Source organism: Mobula birostris, chromosome 21 (assembly GCF_030028105.1).
Source record: "Mobula birostris isolate sMobBir1 chromosome 21, sMobBir1.hap1, whole genome shotgun sequence".
In the NCBI taxonomy this organism is placed as follows: domain Eukaryota; kingdom Metazoa; phylum Chordata; class Chondrichthyes; order Myliobatiformes; family Myliobatidae; genus Mobula; species Mobula birostris.
Genome location: NC_092390.1, coordinates 39,596,732 through 39,616,032, shown reverse-complemented (window position 1 = coordinate 39,616,032; position 19,301 = coordinate 39,596,732). Strand labels below are relative to the sequence as shown.

General features: G+C 39.9%; 1 protein-coding gene across 8 annotated transcripts in view; it reads left to right on the top strand.

The window, feature by feature from the left end:
• Positions 1 to 19,301, top strand: part of blnk (B cell linker) — a 199,045-nt gene that overhangs the window by 105,311 nt on the left and 74,433 nt on the right. Inside the window, exon 1 of one of the 8 annotated variants that reach the window (XM_072239365.1) lies at positions 17 to 289. The exons of 6 other annotated variants lie outside the window; for them this stretch is intronic. In XM_072239365.1, coding sequence (XP_072095466.1) covers positions 249 to 289 — 41 coding nt within the window. In that variant the 5' untranslated portion in view covers positions 17 to 248. Of the gene's footprint in view, positions 1 to 16; positions 290 to 19,301 lie in introns of those variants that run through there. One more of the 8 variants, XM_072239363.1, reaches the window with a different exon arrangement.

Here is a 19,301-nt window from a genome sequence, read left to right as displayed (position 1 = left end):
GACTAAATGCTGGTAATGTCCTTCAATCACTAATCTCATTATCATATTATCACAAGAAATACAGCATAATACTTCGAGAAGGTTAAAAGTTACAGTATGAAATGCCATTTGTCATTCATGCAACTGAAAACAACATCTGATATGATGCAACCAGTCAACTTCTGCTTTGGCTGACCTTCTGATAGCAGCTGCCTTCTTAGGCACAGATGAAAATAATTTGCAAAGCAATTGTATTTTCCTGAGTAAAGATGGAAACATTTAATAAACTTGCTCAGAGTCAGAGAATAAGGTGAGTATTTAGGCTCTTCATAAGATAAAGTCCATTAGAATTGAAGTGTTTGAAAGATTGTTTACGTAACTAGGATTGTTGTTACCCCTGCTTGTTTGAAGTGTATGGTATTGTCTGTATGAATCGTTTGTAATTTTAATGGACTATAAAACTGCATATGTGGCAGTGTGCTACACTGAATCTCTGGCAAGGATCGATTATAGAATGAGGCCAATGTTTGTTAAAACACACACATAATTAGTTGTGTGAATCAATACATTTACAGAAGTATAATGTATCTGTCATTGAACTCAATGTAAATAAAAACTGGAGAAGTTGTACAGGAGGCATGACTGTTTTATATGTCACTCAATTCAAAATACCGGTGTTTTTATCATAACTCTAAAGTACAGCTAGAGTTTTGGCAAGATGTTTAATATCCCAAAATCTGCAGTGAAACTCATTAGATCAAGTTAACAGTCATATAATTTGTTTTGAACTTCAGTCCCCAGTGCTACTGCTAAAGGTATTACAGGTGTTGGTGCATTGCATGTTTGGCAGGTGTAATGTTTGGTTTACATGAAGTTAGTATGAGAAGGGGAAAATATATGGGTTAGCACTACTTTTTGCTAATATGTGTACGCAGATGATCAACGCACAAAGTTCAGACCTGTTTTTCCCACTGATTCTTTTTCATAGAAAACATCTAAAGATTATGAATGAAATGGCTTGTGTTCTTCTTGTAAAATTTCAATAATATTTTGTTGAACTTTATCTCCTTAATTTGCATTTAAGATATTTGAATGTTTAAGAAGTGCTGAGGTTTAAGATTTGATGCTAATTACAACAGGCAGACTTGGTCATCACTATACTTTACCAATAACTAATCTTCTAGTAATCACACCAGGATATTTTGTTTTATGTTATGAAAGGAAAATCTAAGAAATCTAATCTCGTGCCTAGCATTAATTTAATGGCAATCGTGACTTTATGAATATTAAATTTAACACTTAAAATCCAAAGGCCAACAAGGTTGGTAGTTGTATCTAGGATGTTTTAATGAATTTATTTCATCAGACAGAATTTCCTTCAAACCTGAACAGTTTTCACAAATTACATCTCCTGAAAGCAGAGCCTAATAATCAATTGTCTCTGTGTTTAAAATGTGTAATTTTTGCAGAAGAAAGAACGCACCCGATTGTTCTTCGGGCGCTGATTGTTTCAGGCAATTTCTGTTGGTTTCAACTCTTTCCATCCTACGAGCAACCTTTAAAAAAAATTCTAGTTAAAAATACCAGTTTCAGGATCATTGTAAATTTCACCACTATTTTAATGTAAGTAGATAGTTACAACATGTGAATAAATCTGTGCTTTTATTCCTCCCTAACAAGGACTTTCAGAATTTTTAAAGTCTATTAACTCTCCATTTAGCTCCAGTGCTAGTTGCAAAAATTGAACAGTGCATCTCACGCCATTAGTAATTCACTGCATAAAGGCTAGATCCTGGAAGACATGGGCAGGCTGGGAGAATGACTAGTGCAGGAGGGTGAAATAAGACAGAATTCTGAATGTCTATTTTTAGTTATAATACATTGCAAATATATCTTCCATGATGAGTAAAGCTTTCTTTTTGCTTAAAAAAAAGTTGAATTCAGCAAATAAATTTATTCATAATTCTTAAAAAGTTAATAAATTACAGATCTAATCTACACAAAATATCCACCAAGCAGATTAAATCAGAATTATTATCAGAATTATTATGTCGTGAAATTTGTTTTTTGTAGGAAATGGTCTTCTACTTTCTATCATACTGTTCATAATTTTACCCTGTTTTTCAGCACCTGTAAACCTTTCCTGCTCCAGTGTATTTTCTTCAAATAAATAGCATTTAATCTCCTTTCCATATTGCCCTTGGACGGCAATCCTTCTAAAACCACTTCAGTCAGAGTGGGAAGATATCTGATGCTGCTATTAGGGATTCTGTAGCGGAGTAGCAATGCATTTCAAGCACCAGATAACGTCCCATGGAGGAGAACTTGCAAGTTGTGCTGATTTTATGTGCTTCCCGGTCCTGTCCATTGAGGTAGTAGTTATAGTATGTTTGAGAGGTGGTATCCAAAAAGCATTGACAGTGTCATGCAATGCATCTGGTAGATGGTAACGCAGTGCAGCCACAGTGGAAGGGATGTCGATCAAATAGATGCACCGTTGTAGCTGGTTTATATCTCTTGTCTTTTAGAGCTGCATTCATTCGTACAAATAGGGAATACTCAGAAAGCTTCTGACACATGTCATAGTTGGAAAAATGGGTTTGGTGAGTTTAGTGGTGTATTATTGTCACAGAAAGCCCAGACTCTGATATGCCCTTCTAGGCATCATTAATGTAGCTGGTCTAGGATCTCAATTCTCATTTCATGGCAATAGGCTTTTTTTTATATGTAGTTCTAGCATCCCTTCTCACAGTGAACAGCCTGTGGCCTAAGCAGTATTTTGAATGTCCTTTCATTACATTTTTGCTCTTGTAGTTTCTGCAACTGCAAATTGGGAAAGATTATGGAAACAAAATATCAATAATGGGATGTAGGCATTGTTGGAAAGATGAGCACTCATTGGCGATCTCCAATCATCTTGGAAAAGCGGCTGGTGATCCTTCTTGAATAGCTATGGTCCAGGTGTGCTCCTGTACCACTGTACCACTGTTAGCCAGTAAGTTTTTGAATTTTAAATCAGAGGTGTGGAAGAGCGAGCAACGTACTTCTATGTCAGGAAGGTCTGTGATGCTTGTGGTTGATGTCATTTCTGTGGGTAATAGAGAGCTTAAGTTTGTGTGCAGTTATCAAAGAAGCCTTGGCAAAGAAGTGGGAAACCAAGAGACTCCTTGCATCTCCATTATAAAGTATATTTGAAAGGAAAAGTAAGAGGTGGAGAAGCTGAAAAGTTTAGGGAGGAATATCAAAACTTGCACTGTCTCCCCTGCTATAACAGCAGCTGAATCCATAGTGAACGCACCAATTTCTTGTCTGTGAAAATCCTCCCAAGAGCAGGAGACTATTTGTGCTGATCTTCTAGAATAGATATTTCAACAGGAAACTTGATCTCCAATGCAGAAACTGAACCACATGTAACACTATATGCATGGAAATACACAATTAATCATCAACTTAGAGTAACATGATACAATAACATGACTTGTATTAAATTAGAAAGCATTACTGATAAGTACATATTCTGAATATTTTAGAATTTTCTCTTGAGACCACTAAAACCAGCTAGCATATAAGGTTTATGCCTCTGCTCATCCATTGCAACTCCTTGCGTCTTTGAGTGTTTTGCACTTTTAAGGGAGGTTGAGAGGGAGGAAAGGGGCTTGTTTTGTTGCTGCTGCTTAGTTGCTTGTTGTGTTGCGTTCTATGTTCTCCCAACCTTTGTGGGCGTACTATGTTGGCACCAGAATGTGTGGCAACACTTGCGAGCTACCCCCAGCACATCCTTGGTTTGTGTTGTTTGTTAATGCAAATGACACATTTCATTGTATTTTTACATGTATATAGATAAATCTGAACCTGCTAACTCCGTCATTTCACCCAGTGGATGGACATCCATTTCTCTTTATATCTGTTATCATAGTCTCCTTAGCTATCTAGTATTGCATCTTGGATGACTAATTTCTGGAGAATAAATTTCACAAATCTTGCATCATTCTGATGCACAATTATGAACTAATTCTTTGAGCACAGTGAACCTATGCTCCTACAATTCACTTGCAAATGATGTTCGATGTAAGTGAATTAGGGTTTTGCTAATTAGAAATCCATCTTGGTTTGTAAGCACCAAGAATGTAATGTAGTACCATCGGCACCCAAAATTTAGCTCCATTTGACATCAGTGCAACCAAATTTCAAAAGTAACAGAATTTCAATAACACATAATTTACAGGATGCAGTAGGGTCTTTTAAGAGACTCTTAGGTACATAGAACTTCGAAAAACAGAGGGCGATGTGCTAGGGAAATTCCAGGCAGTTTCTAGAGTAGGTTACATGGTCGGCACAACATAATGGGCCAAAGGGACTGTAATGTGCTGTAGATGTCTATGTTGTATGTTCAGGTGTTCTGTACACTTCCATGCTCCATAGTTAGTGCAAACAAAGACAATTATGTACACCAAGAATATATTGGATGCAAAAATTGGGGACACTTCATTCTATGGGAAGTGGGTTAAACTTAACAACGATAAATTAAAAGGGATTGACCTCATTATTGGTTAATAATGAAACAGTCAACTTTTCAGGCTGAGACCCTTCATCAGGAGGGTCCTGATGACAGGTCTTAGCACAAAACATCGACTATTTCCTCTTTTCCATAGATGCTGTCTGGCCAGCTGAGTTCCTCCAGCATTTTGTATGCATCAATTTTACCCTAGTGGTTGTGATGCGACCAAGCTGCTTGCTGGACCACTTCTCATGAATGCATGTAAGAGTAACATCTTGCTGTAGAGTAGAATCACAGACCTGTGTACAACTGAGCCATTAAAACATAATGGATTTGTCTGTATTTTGTGAGAGAAATATCAGATGGAAATTTAATATAGCAAAATGACACTTGTAATGCATTTTCAGGATTTACTCCGGCTATTGCGGACCATCAAGACAAATTATTAGTTAAAGGAAATCTAAAAGAAAACCTAATACATTAGACAACAGTACAAATACTGAAGGCTGAAACGTATCCAGACCCATGGTCAGCCTGAAGTGCAGAATAAATGAATCATCTCAGTTTTCTCTTGAGATACTGACCATCATAAAAGTCAATCTCTAACCAATTTGATTCATTCCTCGTTATATCAAGAAATAGCTGAGAGCACTGGATGTGACAAAGTCAGCTGGACTAGTGAACAACCCAGATAAGGTTCTGAAAAACACGCACAAAGTACTGAAGGAACTCAACAGGTCAAGCAGCATGTATGGAAATGAATGAACAATCAATGTTTTGAGCTGAGACCTCATCAGGACTGGGAAGGAAGGGGAAAGATGCCAAAGTAAGAAGGTGGGGTAGAGAAAGCAGGACAAGCTAGAAGGTGATAGGTGGTATCTGGTGGATGGGGGAGGGAGGTCAAAAAAAGAAGCTGGGAGGTGATAGCTTAGAAAGGCAAAGCTCTGGAGAAGAAATCTGATGAGAAGAGAGTGGACCATGGGAAGGAGGAGGAGGCTCAAGTTGGAGGCAAGTGAGGTGAAGAGGTAAGAGGCTAGGATGGGGATTTGAAGAAGAGAAGGAAGAGCCGATGTTCATGCCATTGGGTTGGGGGCTACCTAGACAGAATATGAGGTGTTACTCCTCCAACCTGATTGTGGCCGAAGAGGAGGCCATGCACTGACATGCCAGAACGGGAATTGGGATAGGAATTAAAATGGTCGGCCACCAGGAAATTTTGCTTTTTGCGGATGAAGCAGAGGTGCTCGACAAAACAGTCGCCCAATCTATGTAGGGTCTCACCAATGTCGAGGAGACTGCATTGGATGCGCCAGATACAGCCGACCGTCCCAGCAGATTTGCAGGTGAAGTGCTGCCTCACCTGGGAGGTCTGTTTGGAGCCCTGAATAGAGGAAAGGAAGGAGGTGAATGGGCAGGTGTAGCACTTCTGCCTCTAGCAGGGACAAGTGCCAGGAGGGAGAGTAGTTGGGAGGTACAAATGGACAAGGGAATCATTATGAATGATGATTCATAATTCAAGGGAATCATTAAGGAAATGATCCCCGCAGAAAGCAGAGGGTGGGTGTAGAGGTAAAGACGTGTTTGGTGATCAGGTCCTTTTGACGATGGCAGGAATTATGGAAACTGATGTGTTGGATGTGGAGCCTCGTGTGATGGTAGGTGAGGACTAGAGGAATTCTATCCCTGTTAAGGCGGCAGGAAGATGAGGTTCTGAAATACTGAGGATATGAATTTCAGAACTAACTAAATCTCAATACAAGTTATTCCATTGCAGTAACAATCCTGGTATTTACTGAAGAGTGTAGCAACTTGCCAGGTGAAGTCCCATTCACAAAGAGCAGGGAAGATCTATTCTGATTAATTACCTATTATTCAGTCAACTCCCAGTCATCAGCAAAGTGATGGAAGCCATCATCAACAATGCTATCAAGTGGCACTTAATTATGCCTAGTTTGGGTTTTCCTGACACGACATTGCTTCTGACTTTATCACAGTCTTGGTCCAAATATGAACTGAATTCTCAAGGTGAGGAAAAAGTTACTCGCCTTGATGTCAAGGAAGCATTTGACAAAGTGTGGTATCAAAACAATCAATTGAAATGAAAGTTAATCAGCAACAGAGAGAAAACATTCCAATGGTGCTGTTGTTCTGCCTCTCACGAAGAAGAATGATTGTGATCATCGAAGGTTAGTTAACCAGGCCATGGGGGCAGTGTGCTAGGTCCAACCCTCTTCAGCTGCTTCATCAATAACCTTCCTTCCATCATCTAGTCAGAAGTCAGGATGTTTGCTGGTGTTTGCTCACATTCAATTTAATTTGCCATCTATCAGCAAATGAAGCGGTTCATGCATACAAGTACCAATCCTGGACAATGTTCAGGTATGGGTTAATAAGTGACAATTAAAAGTCGCACCAGAGAAGTGCCAGCCAATAACTATGTCTAACAAGACAGAATCTGCCTAAATAGCTACCACCACCGGTACTATCCACAGCAAACGCTGTCTCAGGAAGGCAGCGTCCATCAGCAAAGATCCCCCATACTGCCCAAGCCATATTCTCACAGCTACTGTCAGACAGCCTGAAGTCCCACCCCACCCAGGTTCAAGAGCAAATGCTTCCCTTGACCCAATCACTATACAGTTTAACAACACTATGACCACTTCAATTACCTTGAACTAAAGTAGATTTTGTTCTGTAAAAATTCTGTATAATGTTTATTTGGCACTTATTTTCTTGTGAGTGTTGCTGATATGAAGCTACGTGCCTACAGTGTTGCTGCAACTAAGTTTTTCATTACACCTGTGCATATGTGTAGTTATGCATATGGCAATAAACTTGACTTTGACATCAATGGCATTGCAATTGCCCTGTCCCCTGCAATCGGTATCTTCGGGGTCTCCAATGACCAGAAACTCAGCTAATCAACATAGGCGCAAGGGCATGTCAGAAACCGTGGATTTTACAGCTAGTGACCCATCTCCTAACTCTCTAAGGACTTTCTACCACCTACGCTGCAGGAACAAACTAGGTAGGTGATGGAAACCTTTCCATCTGTCTGGATGAAGACTAATAGCAAGCAATCTCAAGAAGCTGGACACCATCCAGAATAAGTGAGCCTACTTGAATTACACCTTGTTAATTCCCCTAAGCTGGGAATATCAATAACTGTGGCGCTTCTCTTCCTGATGAACTTAGCATATTCTACGCAAGATTCGAACAGAAGAGGAGCGTCCCGCTCCCTCCGGATGAGCCGGACCTGGTGGCATCGAGATTCATTGTCACTGAGGAGGATGTTAGGAGGGCCTTCCTGAAGATAAATCCAAGGAAGGCGACGGGCCCAGATGGCGTCCCTGGATGGGTTCTCCAGGCCTGTGCAAGCGAGCTAGCTGGAGTGTTTGCTGAGATCTTCAACTGCTCCTTGCTTCAGTCCAAGATCCCCTCGTGTTTTAGGAAGGCAACGATAATCCCAGTGCCGAAGAAGAGCAAGAGGCATGCCTGAATGACTATCAACCTGTGGCTCTGACATCAATTGCTATGAAGTGCTTTGAGAGATTGGTAATGGCACACATCAACCACAGCCTACCAGTCAACCTCAACTTTGCAATTCGCCTACCAGAGCAACAGGTCAACGGCAGATGCCATCTCTCTGGCCGTACATTCCTCCTTAGAGCACCTGGAGAATAAAGATGCATACATAAGGCTCCTTTTCATTGACTACAGCACTGCCTTTAATACCATCATTCCAAATAAACTGATTCCTAAGCTCCGGAACCTGGGCCTTAGCACTCAGATCTGCAGCTGGATCTTCAACTTCCTCACAGACAGGACCCAGGCTGTAAAAATAGGGGACAAGCTCTCCTCTACAATCACTCTGAGCACCAGTGCCCCACAAGGCTGTGTACTCTGCTCCCTGCTGTACTCACTGTACACCCATGATTGTGTAACCAAGTTTCCATCAAACTCAATATACAAGTTTGCTGATGACACAACAATTGTAGGCCGTATCTCGGGTAATGATGAACTTGAGTATAGAGAGGAAATTAAGAACCTGGTGGCATGGTGCGAAGACAATAACCTATCCCTCAACGTCAGCAAGACGAAGGAATTGGTTTTTGACTTCAGAAGGAGTAGCGGACCGCACGACCCAATTTACGTCGGTGGTGCACAAGTGGAATAGGTCAAAAGCTTTAAGTTCCTCGGGGTCAATATCACAAAGGACCTGACTTGGTCCAACCAAGCACAGTTCACTGCCAAGAAGGCCCACCAGCCCCTTTACTTACTGAGAAAACTAAAGAAATTTGGCCTGTCCCCTAAAACCCTCACTAATTTTTATAGATGCACTGTAGAAAGCATTTTTCTAGGGTGCATCACAACCTGGTATAGAAGTTGTCTTGTCCAAGACCGAAAGAAGCTGCAGAAGATCATGAACACAGTGCAGCACATCACACAAACCAATCTTCCATCCTTGGACTCACTTTACACCGCATGCTGTTGGAGCAGTGCTGCCAGGATAATCAAGGACATGACCCACCCAGCTAACACACTTTTTGACCCTCTTCCCTCCGGGGAAGGCTCAGGAGCTTGAAGACTCATACAGCCAGATTTGGGAACAGCTTCTTTCCAACTGTGATAAGACTGCTGAATGGATCCTGACCCAGATCTGCGCCGTACCCTCCAAATATCCGGACCTGCCTCTCGGATTTTTTGCACTACCTTACTTTCCCTTTTCTATTTTCTATTTATGATTTATAATTTAAATTGTTAATATTTACTATCGATTTGTACTCCAGGGAGCGGGAAGCACAGAATCAAATATCGCTGTGATGATTGTACACTCTAGTATCAATTGTTTGGTGGCTATAAAGTATATAGGGCTTCCATGAAACTTTCTACTTACCAGTAGGAGTTCCTTCTTCCAATGCCAATCTGCTTACCTTTCTTTCATGGCTCACATACTTAGTAATATTGGAAATAAAATTCTCATTCTCTTTCATTGAAAATCTAGCTCTTTGGTCTCTATCCAGTCTATCTCTGCAAACTTCCCCAGTCCCTTCCTATATCAATTGATTCTTTGATTTTAGCTTTGTTTGGAATAAAGGAATAGGAAATATATTTTCAGTCTCTTGAGCCTGTTCTATTATCCAGCCATATAATAGCTGATCTGTCCCTCGGAGAGGGGACAAATTACACAAGGTTTCGTTGTATGCAGATGACCTGTTAGTTTATATTTCAGATCCTAGGAAATCTATTCCTTCTATGCTATCTATATTTTCTGAATTTAGTAGTTTTTCTGGATATAAATTAAATTTATATAAAAGTGAGTTATTTCCCATTAATAATTACTCAGATCAATATCATCAAGTTCCTTTTAGTATTGTTAAAAATTACTTTACTTATCTTGGTATTAAAATTACTAATAATTTTAAGGACCTATATAATTATAATTTTCTTCCATTAATTGATTACACTCAACAAATGCTTTCTAAATGGTCACCTGTGACGTTATCATTAACAGGTCAAATTAATGCTATTAAAATGATAATTCTACCAAAATTCTTATAAACATTTCAGGCAGTTCCTACCTTTGTTCCTAAAACGTGTTTTGATAGAACAGATTCTATAACCTTATCTTATATTTGGAATAATAAAAATCCTACATTGAGTAAACCTTTATTACAGAAATTAAAAAAGGATGGTGGTATGGCTTTGCCAAATTTTAGAATGTATTATTGGGCAATTAATATTTGATATATTACTTTTTGGATTCATTATTCAGACATACATGAATGTCCTTCATGGTTGGATTTGGAGGAAAACTCGGGGAAGGGTTTCTCTTTGGCCTCTTTACTGGGAGCTCCTCTTCCCTTTTTGTTTCCTAAGATTAGTAGACAAGAATTTAATCCTATTATTAAACATACTTTAAGAATTGGTTTCACTTTCATAGATTTTTTAGAGTTAAATAATTTTGTTCTTTCTAGTAATATCCATTTTAATTATTTTTTTAAACCATCAATTTTGGATAAGACCTTTTTAATTTGGAAAACCAAGGGAATAACAACTTTTTCAGGTTTTATTTTTATGGGACTGTTTAATGTCTTTTTCTCAGTTGGTGGATAAATATGGTTTACCTAATGTACATTTCTTTAGATATTTACAAATTAGGAATTTTTTACATGGTTTGCTGCCAAATTACCCTTATGCTTATCCACCTAATATGACAGATGTTCTTTTTCAGCTTAAACCACTTCAAAAAGGGTTGATAGCTATAAATTATAAACGGATATTGAATTTGTTAATGATATCTAACAATAAAATTAAATGTGCCTGGGAATTGGAAGTTTAAGAGTCATTTTCAGATAATCAATGGAGTAAAATTCTTCATTTGGTTAATAACTCATCTATTTGTGCCCGTCATTCCTTGATACAGTTCAAGGTAGTGCATCGGGCCCATATGTCACCATATGTCAAAGGATAAACTAGCACGTATTTTTTCCAACATCAATCCTATTTGTGACAGATGTAATAGTGAGGTGGCCACTTTATCTCATATATTTTGGTCTTGTACAAAGCTAGACAATTTTTGGAGAGATGTTTTTAAAACTTTATCAAAAGTCTTCGATCTGGACCTACAACCTAATTTACTTAACAGCAATATTTGGGATTACCACATCGAAACCAGGAAATATTCCTGTTTCTGCTCGACATATGATAGCCTTTTCAACTTTATTGGCTAGGAGAGCCATTTTACTGAAGTGGAAGGATTCTAATCCACCGACTGTCTTTTATTGGCTTTCCTCCATTATGTCCTGTTTAAGTTTAGAGAAAATAAGAAGTCGGACATTTGATACATCCTTTAAATTTGAGCAAATCTGGCGACCTTTTATTCAATATTTTCATTTGATTTGATTTATTACTCTTCCAATTTTTTCTCGAAGTTTTAGATTTGATCAGAAAGTCTTTCTTTTTCTTTTCTGGTCGTATCCTCAGAAAGGACTGCCTAGTCCCTTTTTTTCTGTATAGTGTAGTGGAGGTCTTTTTTCCTTCATTTAAAATTCAAAGTTTTGTTATCCTGTTTATGAACTGATAAGAGGAGAATTGCTGTTTTCTTTTTTATTATATATTATACACTAGCTTTAATACTATGTATGACTTTGATAATGTCTACTTTAATCTCTGTATGGTTATTGATATGTATATTTGAGATAATTCTCCTCTTGTTTGTATTAAATTAATAAAAAGATTAATAAAGAAAGAAAGCACCTGAACTGGAGAGGGATGAATATTCTTAAGGAAAAGTTTGCTAGTACTGCATGGTGTGGGGTGGGGTGTGTGGTTAAGCTAGAGTTGCAGGGGAGGATGGGAACCAAAGAGCCAAAGCAGATAGTGGAGTGATTGTGGGGACAGATGTTTTTTAACCTACAAAAAATCCAGAAATCCAAGGTTTGTGCATGGTACTACTAACGTTCTAAATTGTGTATGTTTCAATACAAAGAGTATTGTAGGAAAGCCAGATTAGCTTAGGGCATACCAGCATATGGAATTGTGATATTGTAGCCATTAGTGAGACTCGGTTGCAGGGGGGCAAGACTGGCAGCTCAATATTACAGTGTTCGTTGCTTTATTCGTGACAGAGCCGGAGGGATTAAAGGGGGAGGGGTGTCATTACTGGTCAGGGAAAATATCACAGCAGAGCTCAGATAAGACAGACTGGAGATCTTATCTACTGAGGCTCCATGGGGTGAATTGAGGAGTAAGAAAGGATGACAACATGATCATCCTTGGGATATAGAGGAGCAAATTTGTAGAGAGAATGCAGACTGTTGCAAGAAACATAAGGTTATAATAGTAGGTGATTTCAACTGCAACTCCCATACTGTTAAAGGGCTGGATGGGAAAAAGTTTGTAAAATGTGTTCAGGACAGTTTCCTTAATCAGGACAGTTTCCCAACTGGAGAATACAATATTAAATCTATTAGAGAACAAGACAGTGCAGGTGATAGAAGTTTGTGGAGGGGAGCACTTTGCATTTTGTGATCATAATGCCATTAGTTTCAAGATAATTATGGAGAAGGATAGGTCTGAGCTTCGGGTTGAGATTCTAAATTGGAGAAAGGCCAATTTTGATGTTATCAGAAAGGATCTGGCAAGTGTGGTTTAGGATGGGTTGTTTTCTGGGAAAGGTGTACACTGGTTAAGTGGGAGGCTTTAAAAATGAAATTTTGAGAGTACAGTTTGCATGTTCCTGTCAGAATAAAAGGCCAAGATAACAGGTTTAGGGAACCTTGCTTACTGAAAGATATTGAGGCCCTGGTTAAGAAAAAGAAGGAGGTGCATAGCAAGTATAGGCCGGTAGAAACAAATGAGGTACTTGAGGAGTATGAGAAATGCAAGAAAACAGTTCAGAATGTAATTAGGAGGGCAAGAAGAGGGCATGCGGTTGCTCTAGCAGACAAAGTGTGAGGAGAATCCCAAATGCTTCCACAGCTATCTTAAGAGGAAAAGGATTGCAAGGGATAAAATTGGTCCTCTAGAAGCTCAGAGTGGTAGAGCGGAAAGAGATGGTGGAGATCTTAAATAGGTTTTTTGCATCTGTATTTACTCGGGAGATGGACACGGTCTGCAGAAGTGAAGCAGAGCAGCAGTGAGGTCAGGGACTATATTCAGATTACAGTGGATGTGGTGTTTGCTGTACTGGGGCAAATTAGGGTGGATAACTCCCTAGAGCCTGACAAGATGTTCCCTTGGATCCTGTGGGAGGCTAGTGCAGAAATTGTAAGGGCCCTGGCAGAGATGTTTAAAATGTCCTTAGCCTGGTATGAGGTGCCAGAGGATTGGAATTGGAAATATTGTTCCATTGTTTAAGAAAGGCTCTAAGAATAAACCAAAAAATTATAGGCTGTTGAGCCTCACATCAGTAGTGGATATTTTATTAGAAGGTATTCTAAGGAACCAGATATATAAGCATTTGGATAGGCATGGACTGATTAAGAATAGTCAGCATGTCTTCATGCATGATAGGTCATCTCTAGCCAATCTCACAGAGGCTTTCGAGAAAGTTACTAGGAAAGTTGATGACGGCAAGGCAGTGAATATTGTTTGCATGGACTTTAGCAAGGCCTTTGACAACGTCCTACATGGGAGGTTGGTCAAGGAGGTTCAGTTGGTTACTTGACATTCAAGATGAGGTAGTAAATTGGATTAGACATTGGCTTCTCAGGAGAAGCCAGGAGGTAGTAGATAGTTGCCTCTCTGACTGAAGGCCTGTGACTAGTGGAGTGCCACAGGGATTGATGCTAGGCCCATCGTTGCTCATCATCCATATCAATAATCTGGATGATAATGTGGTAAACTGGATAAGCAAATTTGCAGATGAAACCAAGATTGAGGATGTAGTGGACAGTGAGGAAGACTATTAAAACTTGCAATAGGATCTGGACCAGCTGGAAAAATGGACTGAAAAATGGCAGATGAAATTTAAAGCAGACACACGTGAGGCATTGCACTTTGGGAAGACTAACTGGGGTAGGACTTAAATGGTGAATGGTAGGACACTGAGGAGTGCAGTAGAACAGAGGGATCTGGGAATACAGATTCATTCTTCCTGGAAAGTAGCATCACAGCTAGATGGGGTCCTGGAGAGCTTTTGTCATATTGAACTTTATAAATTGAGTATAGGCGTTCAGAATCTATGTTGAAGTCGTATAAGATGCTACTGAGGCCTAATTTGGAGTATTATGTGCAGTTTTGGTTACCTACCTACAGGAAAGTTGGTAATAAGGTTGAAAAAGTGCAGAGGAAAATTTACAAGTATGTTGCCAAAACTTAAGGACTAGAAGTATAAGGAAAGATCGAATAGGTTAGGACTGTACTCCCTAGAGGGGAGATTTGATAGAGGAATGCCATTTTCCATCTGACTTTGGTTCTTTGCGGAAATGGGACCCGCTCTTTGTATTGATTACAAAGTACTAACGGGTATAAATAGGATAAATGCAAGCAAGGTCTTTCCACTGAAGTTGGGTAAGACTGAAATTAGAGGTCATGGGTCAGGGTGAAATGTTTAAGGAGAACATGAGGGGGAATTTCTTCAATCAGAGGGTGGTGAGAATGTGGAATGGACTGTCAGTGGTGGTGTTTTATATGTGTTTCATTTCAATATTCAAGAGAAATTCGGATAGATACATGGATGGTTGAGGTGCAGGTCGATGGGAGTAGACAGATTAATAGTTTAGCACAAACTAGATGGGCTGAAAGGCCTGCAGCTGTGTTCTCTGACTCTATATTACTATAACAAACTCAAGAGTTGACATTTCAGCCTAAGATCATTGTTATTCATCATAGTTATTCCTTTATCAGCATCGGGTCTAGCTCATCACAGAAGTACCTTCACCAAAGATTGCCAGGGTTCTGAAAAATAAGCTCATCACCGCTTCCTTGAGGAAAATTAGAATGGACCATCAACATTGCCCTTGCCAATGATGTTCGGATTCCCAAAATAACTTTAAAAAAGCAATACTGAGATTTGAAAAGCTACATTGTAATTTCTGCAGCTCTAAGAATACAATTTACAGCAGAAGATTATATTAGTTTTATTTGTAATGTGTACATGGAAGCTGACAGTGAAATGCGCCGTTTGCATCAAATCAAATCAGTGGGGATTGTGCTGGGCAACGTTGCAAGTGTCACCACCCTTCTGGTGCCAACATAACGTACCCACAGTTCAATAGCCCTACCTGTACATCTTTTGAAATGTGGGAGGAAACCGGAGCACCCAGAGGAATGTACAAACTCCTTCTAGGCAGCAACGGGAATTGAACCCCGATTGGCAATCACTGGCACAGTACACCGTATAGTAATGTGCTAACCACTATGCCACCATGTTGCCGCAGGTCATTTAAACCAGAAATGGTGCATGAAGCCTAGTGATGCATGAAGTCCTCTGGAAAATTCCCATTCTCTGTGATGCATTGAGCCAGTAATTATTTTTATTATTGAGATACAGCGTGGAACAAGCCTTTTCAGCCTTTCGAGCCACGCCGCCCAGCAATCCCTCGATTCGATCCTCACTTAATCACAGGACAATTTACAATGACCAATTAACCTACCAATTAGTACATCTGTGGACCGTGGGAGGGAACCGGAACACATGGAGGAAGCCCGCAGGGTCAAACTCCTTACAGGTAGTGGCAGGAATCGAACCCTGGTCGCTAGAATTATAAAGTATTATGCTAACCACTACGCTCCCATGCCAACCTAACTGTGCCTCCGTGTTCAATGCATTTGAGCAAAACAAAAAGCATATTTACTGTTTGTTCTAAGATGGGCTAGCTTATGCTCTGTGTACCAGCACACACTGGTGTAGGTTTGTTCTGGGCAAAATTGTAGGCCTTGGTAGTGTGCTGAAAGGCCTTTTCTTCTGTACCTGCAGCCTTTGTGGACCAGTAACATGAAGTTGAGGAAGTCCATACCATGAACTTCTGATCATTGGCGGGCCAGCTTGCAGTATGGCTGAGGGGGCTTTGATTTTGAGTTTGGATACAGTATGAAATCTTTAGGCTTAATTATGGGTCACAGCATGGTGATCAGTCATTGAAGTGAAATGGCTATAGCAAGTGTTCGTAGAACTGTACTATATCGATGACATCGAAAACAGATGCCTCCTGACTTGCATGAACAGGGCCATTATGTAACCAAGGGAACTGCCTGTATATAGAAACATAGAAACACAATGAGGAACAGAGTTTACTCAAAAGATTATTCATAAACAAAGGTCTGTATTGTCTATTTTAAATTGCTGATTAACCATTTACCCACCTAAAGTGTTCTCAAACATGAAGCAAAATGTCATTGTCGGTCATAAAAGCAGTTATTGAGTTGGCCTTCAGCCAAATACTGCTATAACTGGGAGCTAATGCATTCAAATTAAATGGATCAATGCCTTCCATTAAAATAGCAGACTGAGCAAAATTGGTCAGGCAGGTTAATCATTTGTTATCTGTTGTTAACAGGAATTATCAATCCTGACTGTTTTGAATTTTGTGGAAGAGCTTTGCCTTCTTGTTTGTATTTGTACTAACTTTGTGATTAGTATCTTTTTTTTTGAAAAAGGAACATGAAGGCCATGTATTAGCTAAATGAAGTCAAGATTAATAAGGTGACAGTAGATTCAAAATGATACCAGCGTTATAATGCAATTTTAAAAGGGACTTTCCTGGGCAGTTGGAGTGCCAGTGTGTGGGCTGCCTGAAGAAGCACATTGCTTTCCTATGAGCAAAGCATACAAAATGGTGGAAGAACTCAGAGTTTAAAGTAAGTTTTTTATCGAAGTATATATATGTCAGAATATACAACCCTGAGATTACTTTTCTTGTGGGCATTCACAGTAAATACAAGAAACGCAATAGAAACAATGAAAGGCAGCACCCAACAGAACAGGTAAACAACCAATGTGCAGAAAAAAAGCAAACTGCAAATACAAAAAGAAAAATAATAATAATAATAGGTAAATAAGCAATAAATATCAAATATCAAAAACTTGAAAGTGAGTCCATAGGTTGTTAGAACAGTTTAGTGATGAAGGGATTGAAATTATCCCCTCTGGTTCAAGAACCTGAAGTTTGAGGGGTAATAACTGTTCCAGACATCCCACCTCTCCCGGAGGTTCCAGGAGTCTGCCACATATGAATAGTGGCTCCCTGATGCCCGCAAATGATATACAATATACGGAAATCAATTTCTTTGAGTGGGAGCGAGCGAGAGAAAGCAAGCGAGAGCAAGCAAGCGAGAGAGAGAGAGCGCGAGAGCAAGCGAGAGAGAAAGCAAGCGAGAATGCGAGAGAGAAAGCAAGCAAGAGCGACCACGAGAGAGAGAGAGAGAGAGAGAGCAAGAGCGCGCCATGGCAGAGTGTTCCAGAAAAAAAAGAAAATATAAAACGTACATCACCCCAGACTACACTAAAGTGTACCCCTGCCTAATACAGGTCAAAAATAATGACAGTGTTGCTCGCTGCACTGTTTGCAACAGTGACTTTTCTCTTGCCCATGGTGGGTTAAGACTGTAAAAGACATGTTGAGGTGAGTTTAACAGGTGTCATTCGTTCATTAGCATAGCTAACGTTATTTAAACTAGCTGACTAGCTGCTAAGGAGCTACTCTATTGCAGACATCCCACCTCTCCCAGAAGTCTCCCGCAAATTGATGGTGCTACCTCCCTGAAATCAGTTTTTGCAGGGTGGGATGTCTGCTGTTCCAGAACCTGGTGGTGTGTACTGAGGCTCCTGTATCACCTTCCTAATGTTGTGGAGAGACCACGACCTGGACGGTGAGGATCCTTGATGACGACGCGGCTTTACTGTGACAGCGTTCTGTGTAGATGTGCTCAATGGTGGGGAGGGCTTGACCTGTGATGGACTGGGCCATCGTCGTCGTCGCTATCCCTCAAGGTCGAGGATGATGGTCTTCGTTCTGTTGATCTATTTATGGGCTCTCAAGTGGCTTATGAGTCCAATCTTGGCTTTGAAAGTTCTTCCGCATTCAGGACAGGTGGTTCCAGATGGCAGATTGGGCTTTGGTTGTTGCTGCAATTCTTTCTAATTCTGCACATCTGTTGGCTTCGAAAATTGCTGTTCCTTCTCGGGTGATGGTTTGCCAGAGTTTCCTATCCTTGGCATTGGTTTCCCAATTGTTGATGTCGACGTTACATTTCTTCATGTTGGCTTTTAAGATGTCTTTGAATCTCTTCTGTTGTCCGCCTCCTTTACGTTTGCCTTCTTTAAGCTGGGAGTAGAGAATTTGTTTCGGCAGACATTTGTCTTTCATCCGAACAACATGACCGCTCCATCTTAGTTGGTTCTTGATGACGTAGGCTTCAATGCTTGTTGTTTTTGCTTCATTTAGCATACTGACGTTGGTTCTTCTATCTTCCCAGCTGATATTTAAGATGTTTCGAAGACAGCGTTGATGGAACTTTTCAAGTGCCTTCAGATGTCGTCGGTATGTTGTCCAGGTTTCTGGTGCATACAGGAGCGTTGGGATTACCACTGCTTTGTACACTAACATTTTGGTGTCTGTTCAGTTTGTAGGCTTTTCCGTTCAAAGGCATTGATATTTCCATACCAAGCCATGATGCGACCAGTCAATATCCTCTCCACCACACATCTATAGAAGTCAGGCAGCACCTCAGCAAGTTAGACAGCATCAATGGAAATGAATGAACAGGACTTGCCTGTAATTTGTGTTTAATACCAGTTGCAGTCTTGTGAGATGCAGGGAGCATGTAACGTGGGCCATTGGTCCATATAACCTAGAAATGAATAGTTTGCCATAGAAAGGGAGTTGCTGCTGAATTTTCTACAAATGTTCTCAAAATAATTGTGTCAGAATAACTTGGTCCTCCTGTCTTTAGCAGCATGTGCTCAGATTGGCACTGTTGAAGTCAGCAGCATGGTTTGCAGCCGTGCTTTCTAGATGAGGCTCTGAATACAAGTATCCCGGCTGGCTACCTCCAGACCTGGTCTTGTTACTCACATTTTCAAATGGATATCGATCTCTCTGAATCAGCAATATAATAATCTAATTATCACTATGAATGTGTAAGCAAATAAGAAAGGACTTTCAAATGGGCTTTCAAATTCTGCAGCAGATACATTAAATAACACCATCCCTCCTTCGGATATCACAGTGTTGAATTAAAAGTCTCTGCTTTGGACATCTCATCATGATTATTTAAATGAAATAAAAATCATCTTATTGAAACCCAAGCTTTTTTTTTTACCTTAACCAGCAATTTTTACACAATAATGAGATTTCTATTGAATTAACAGTGAAGA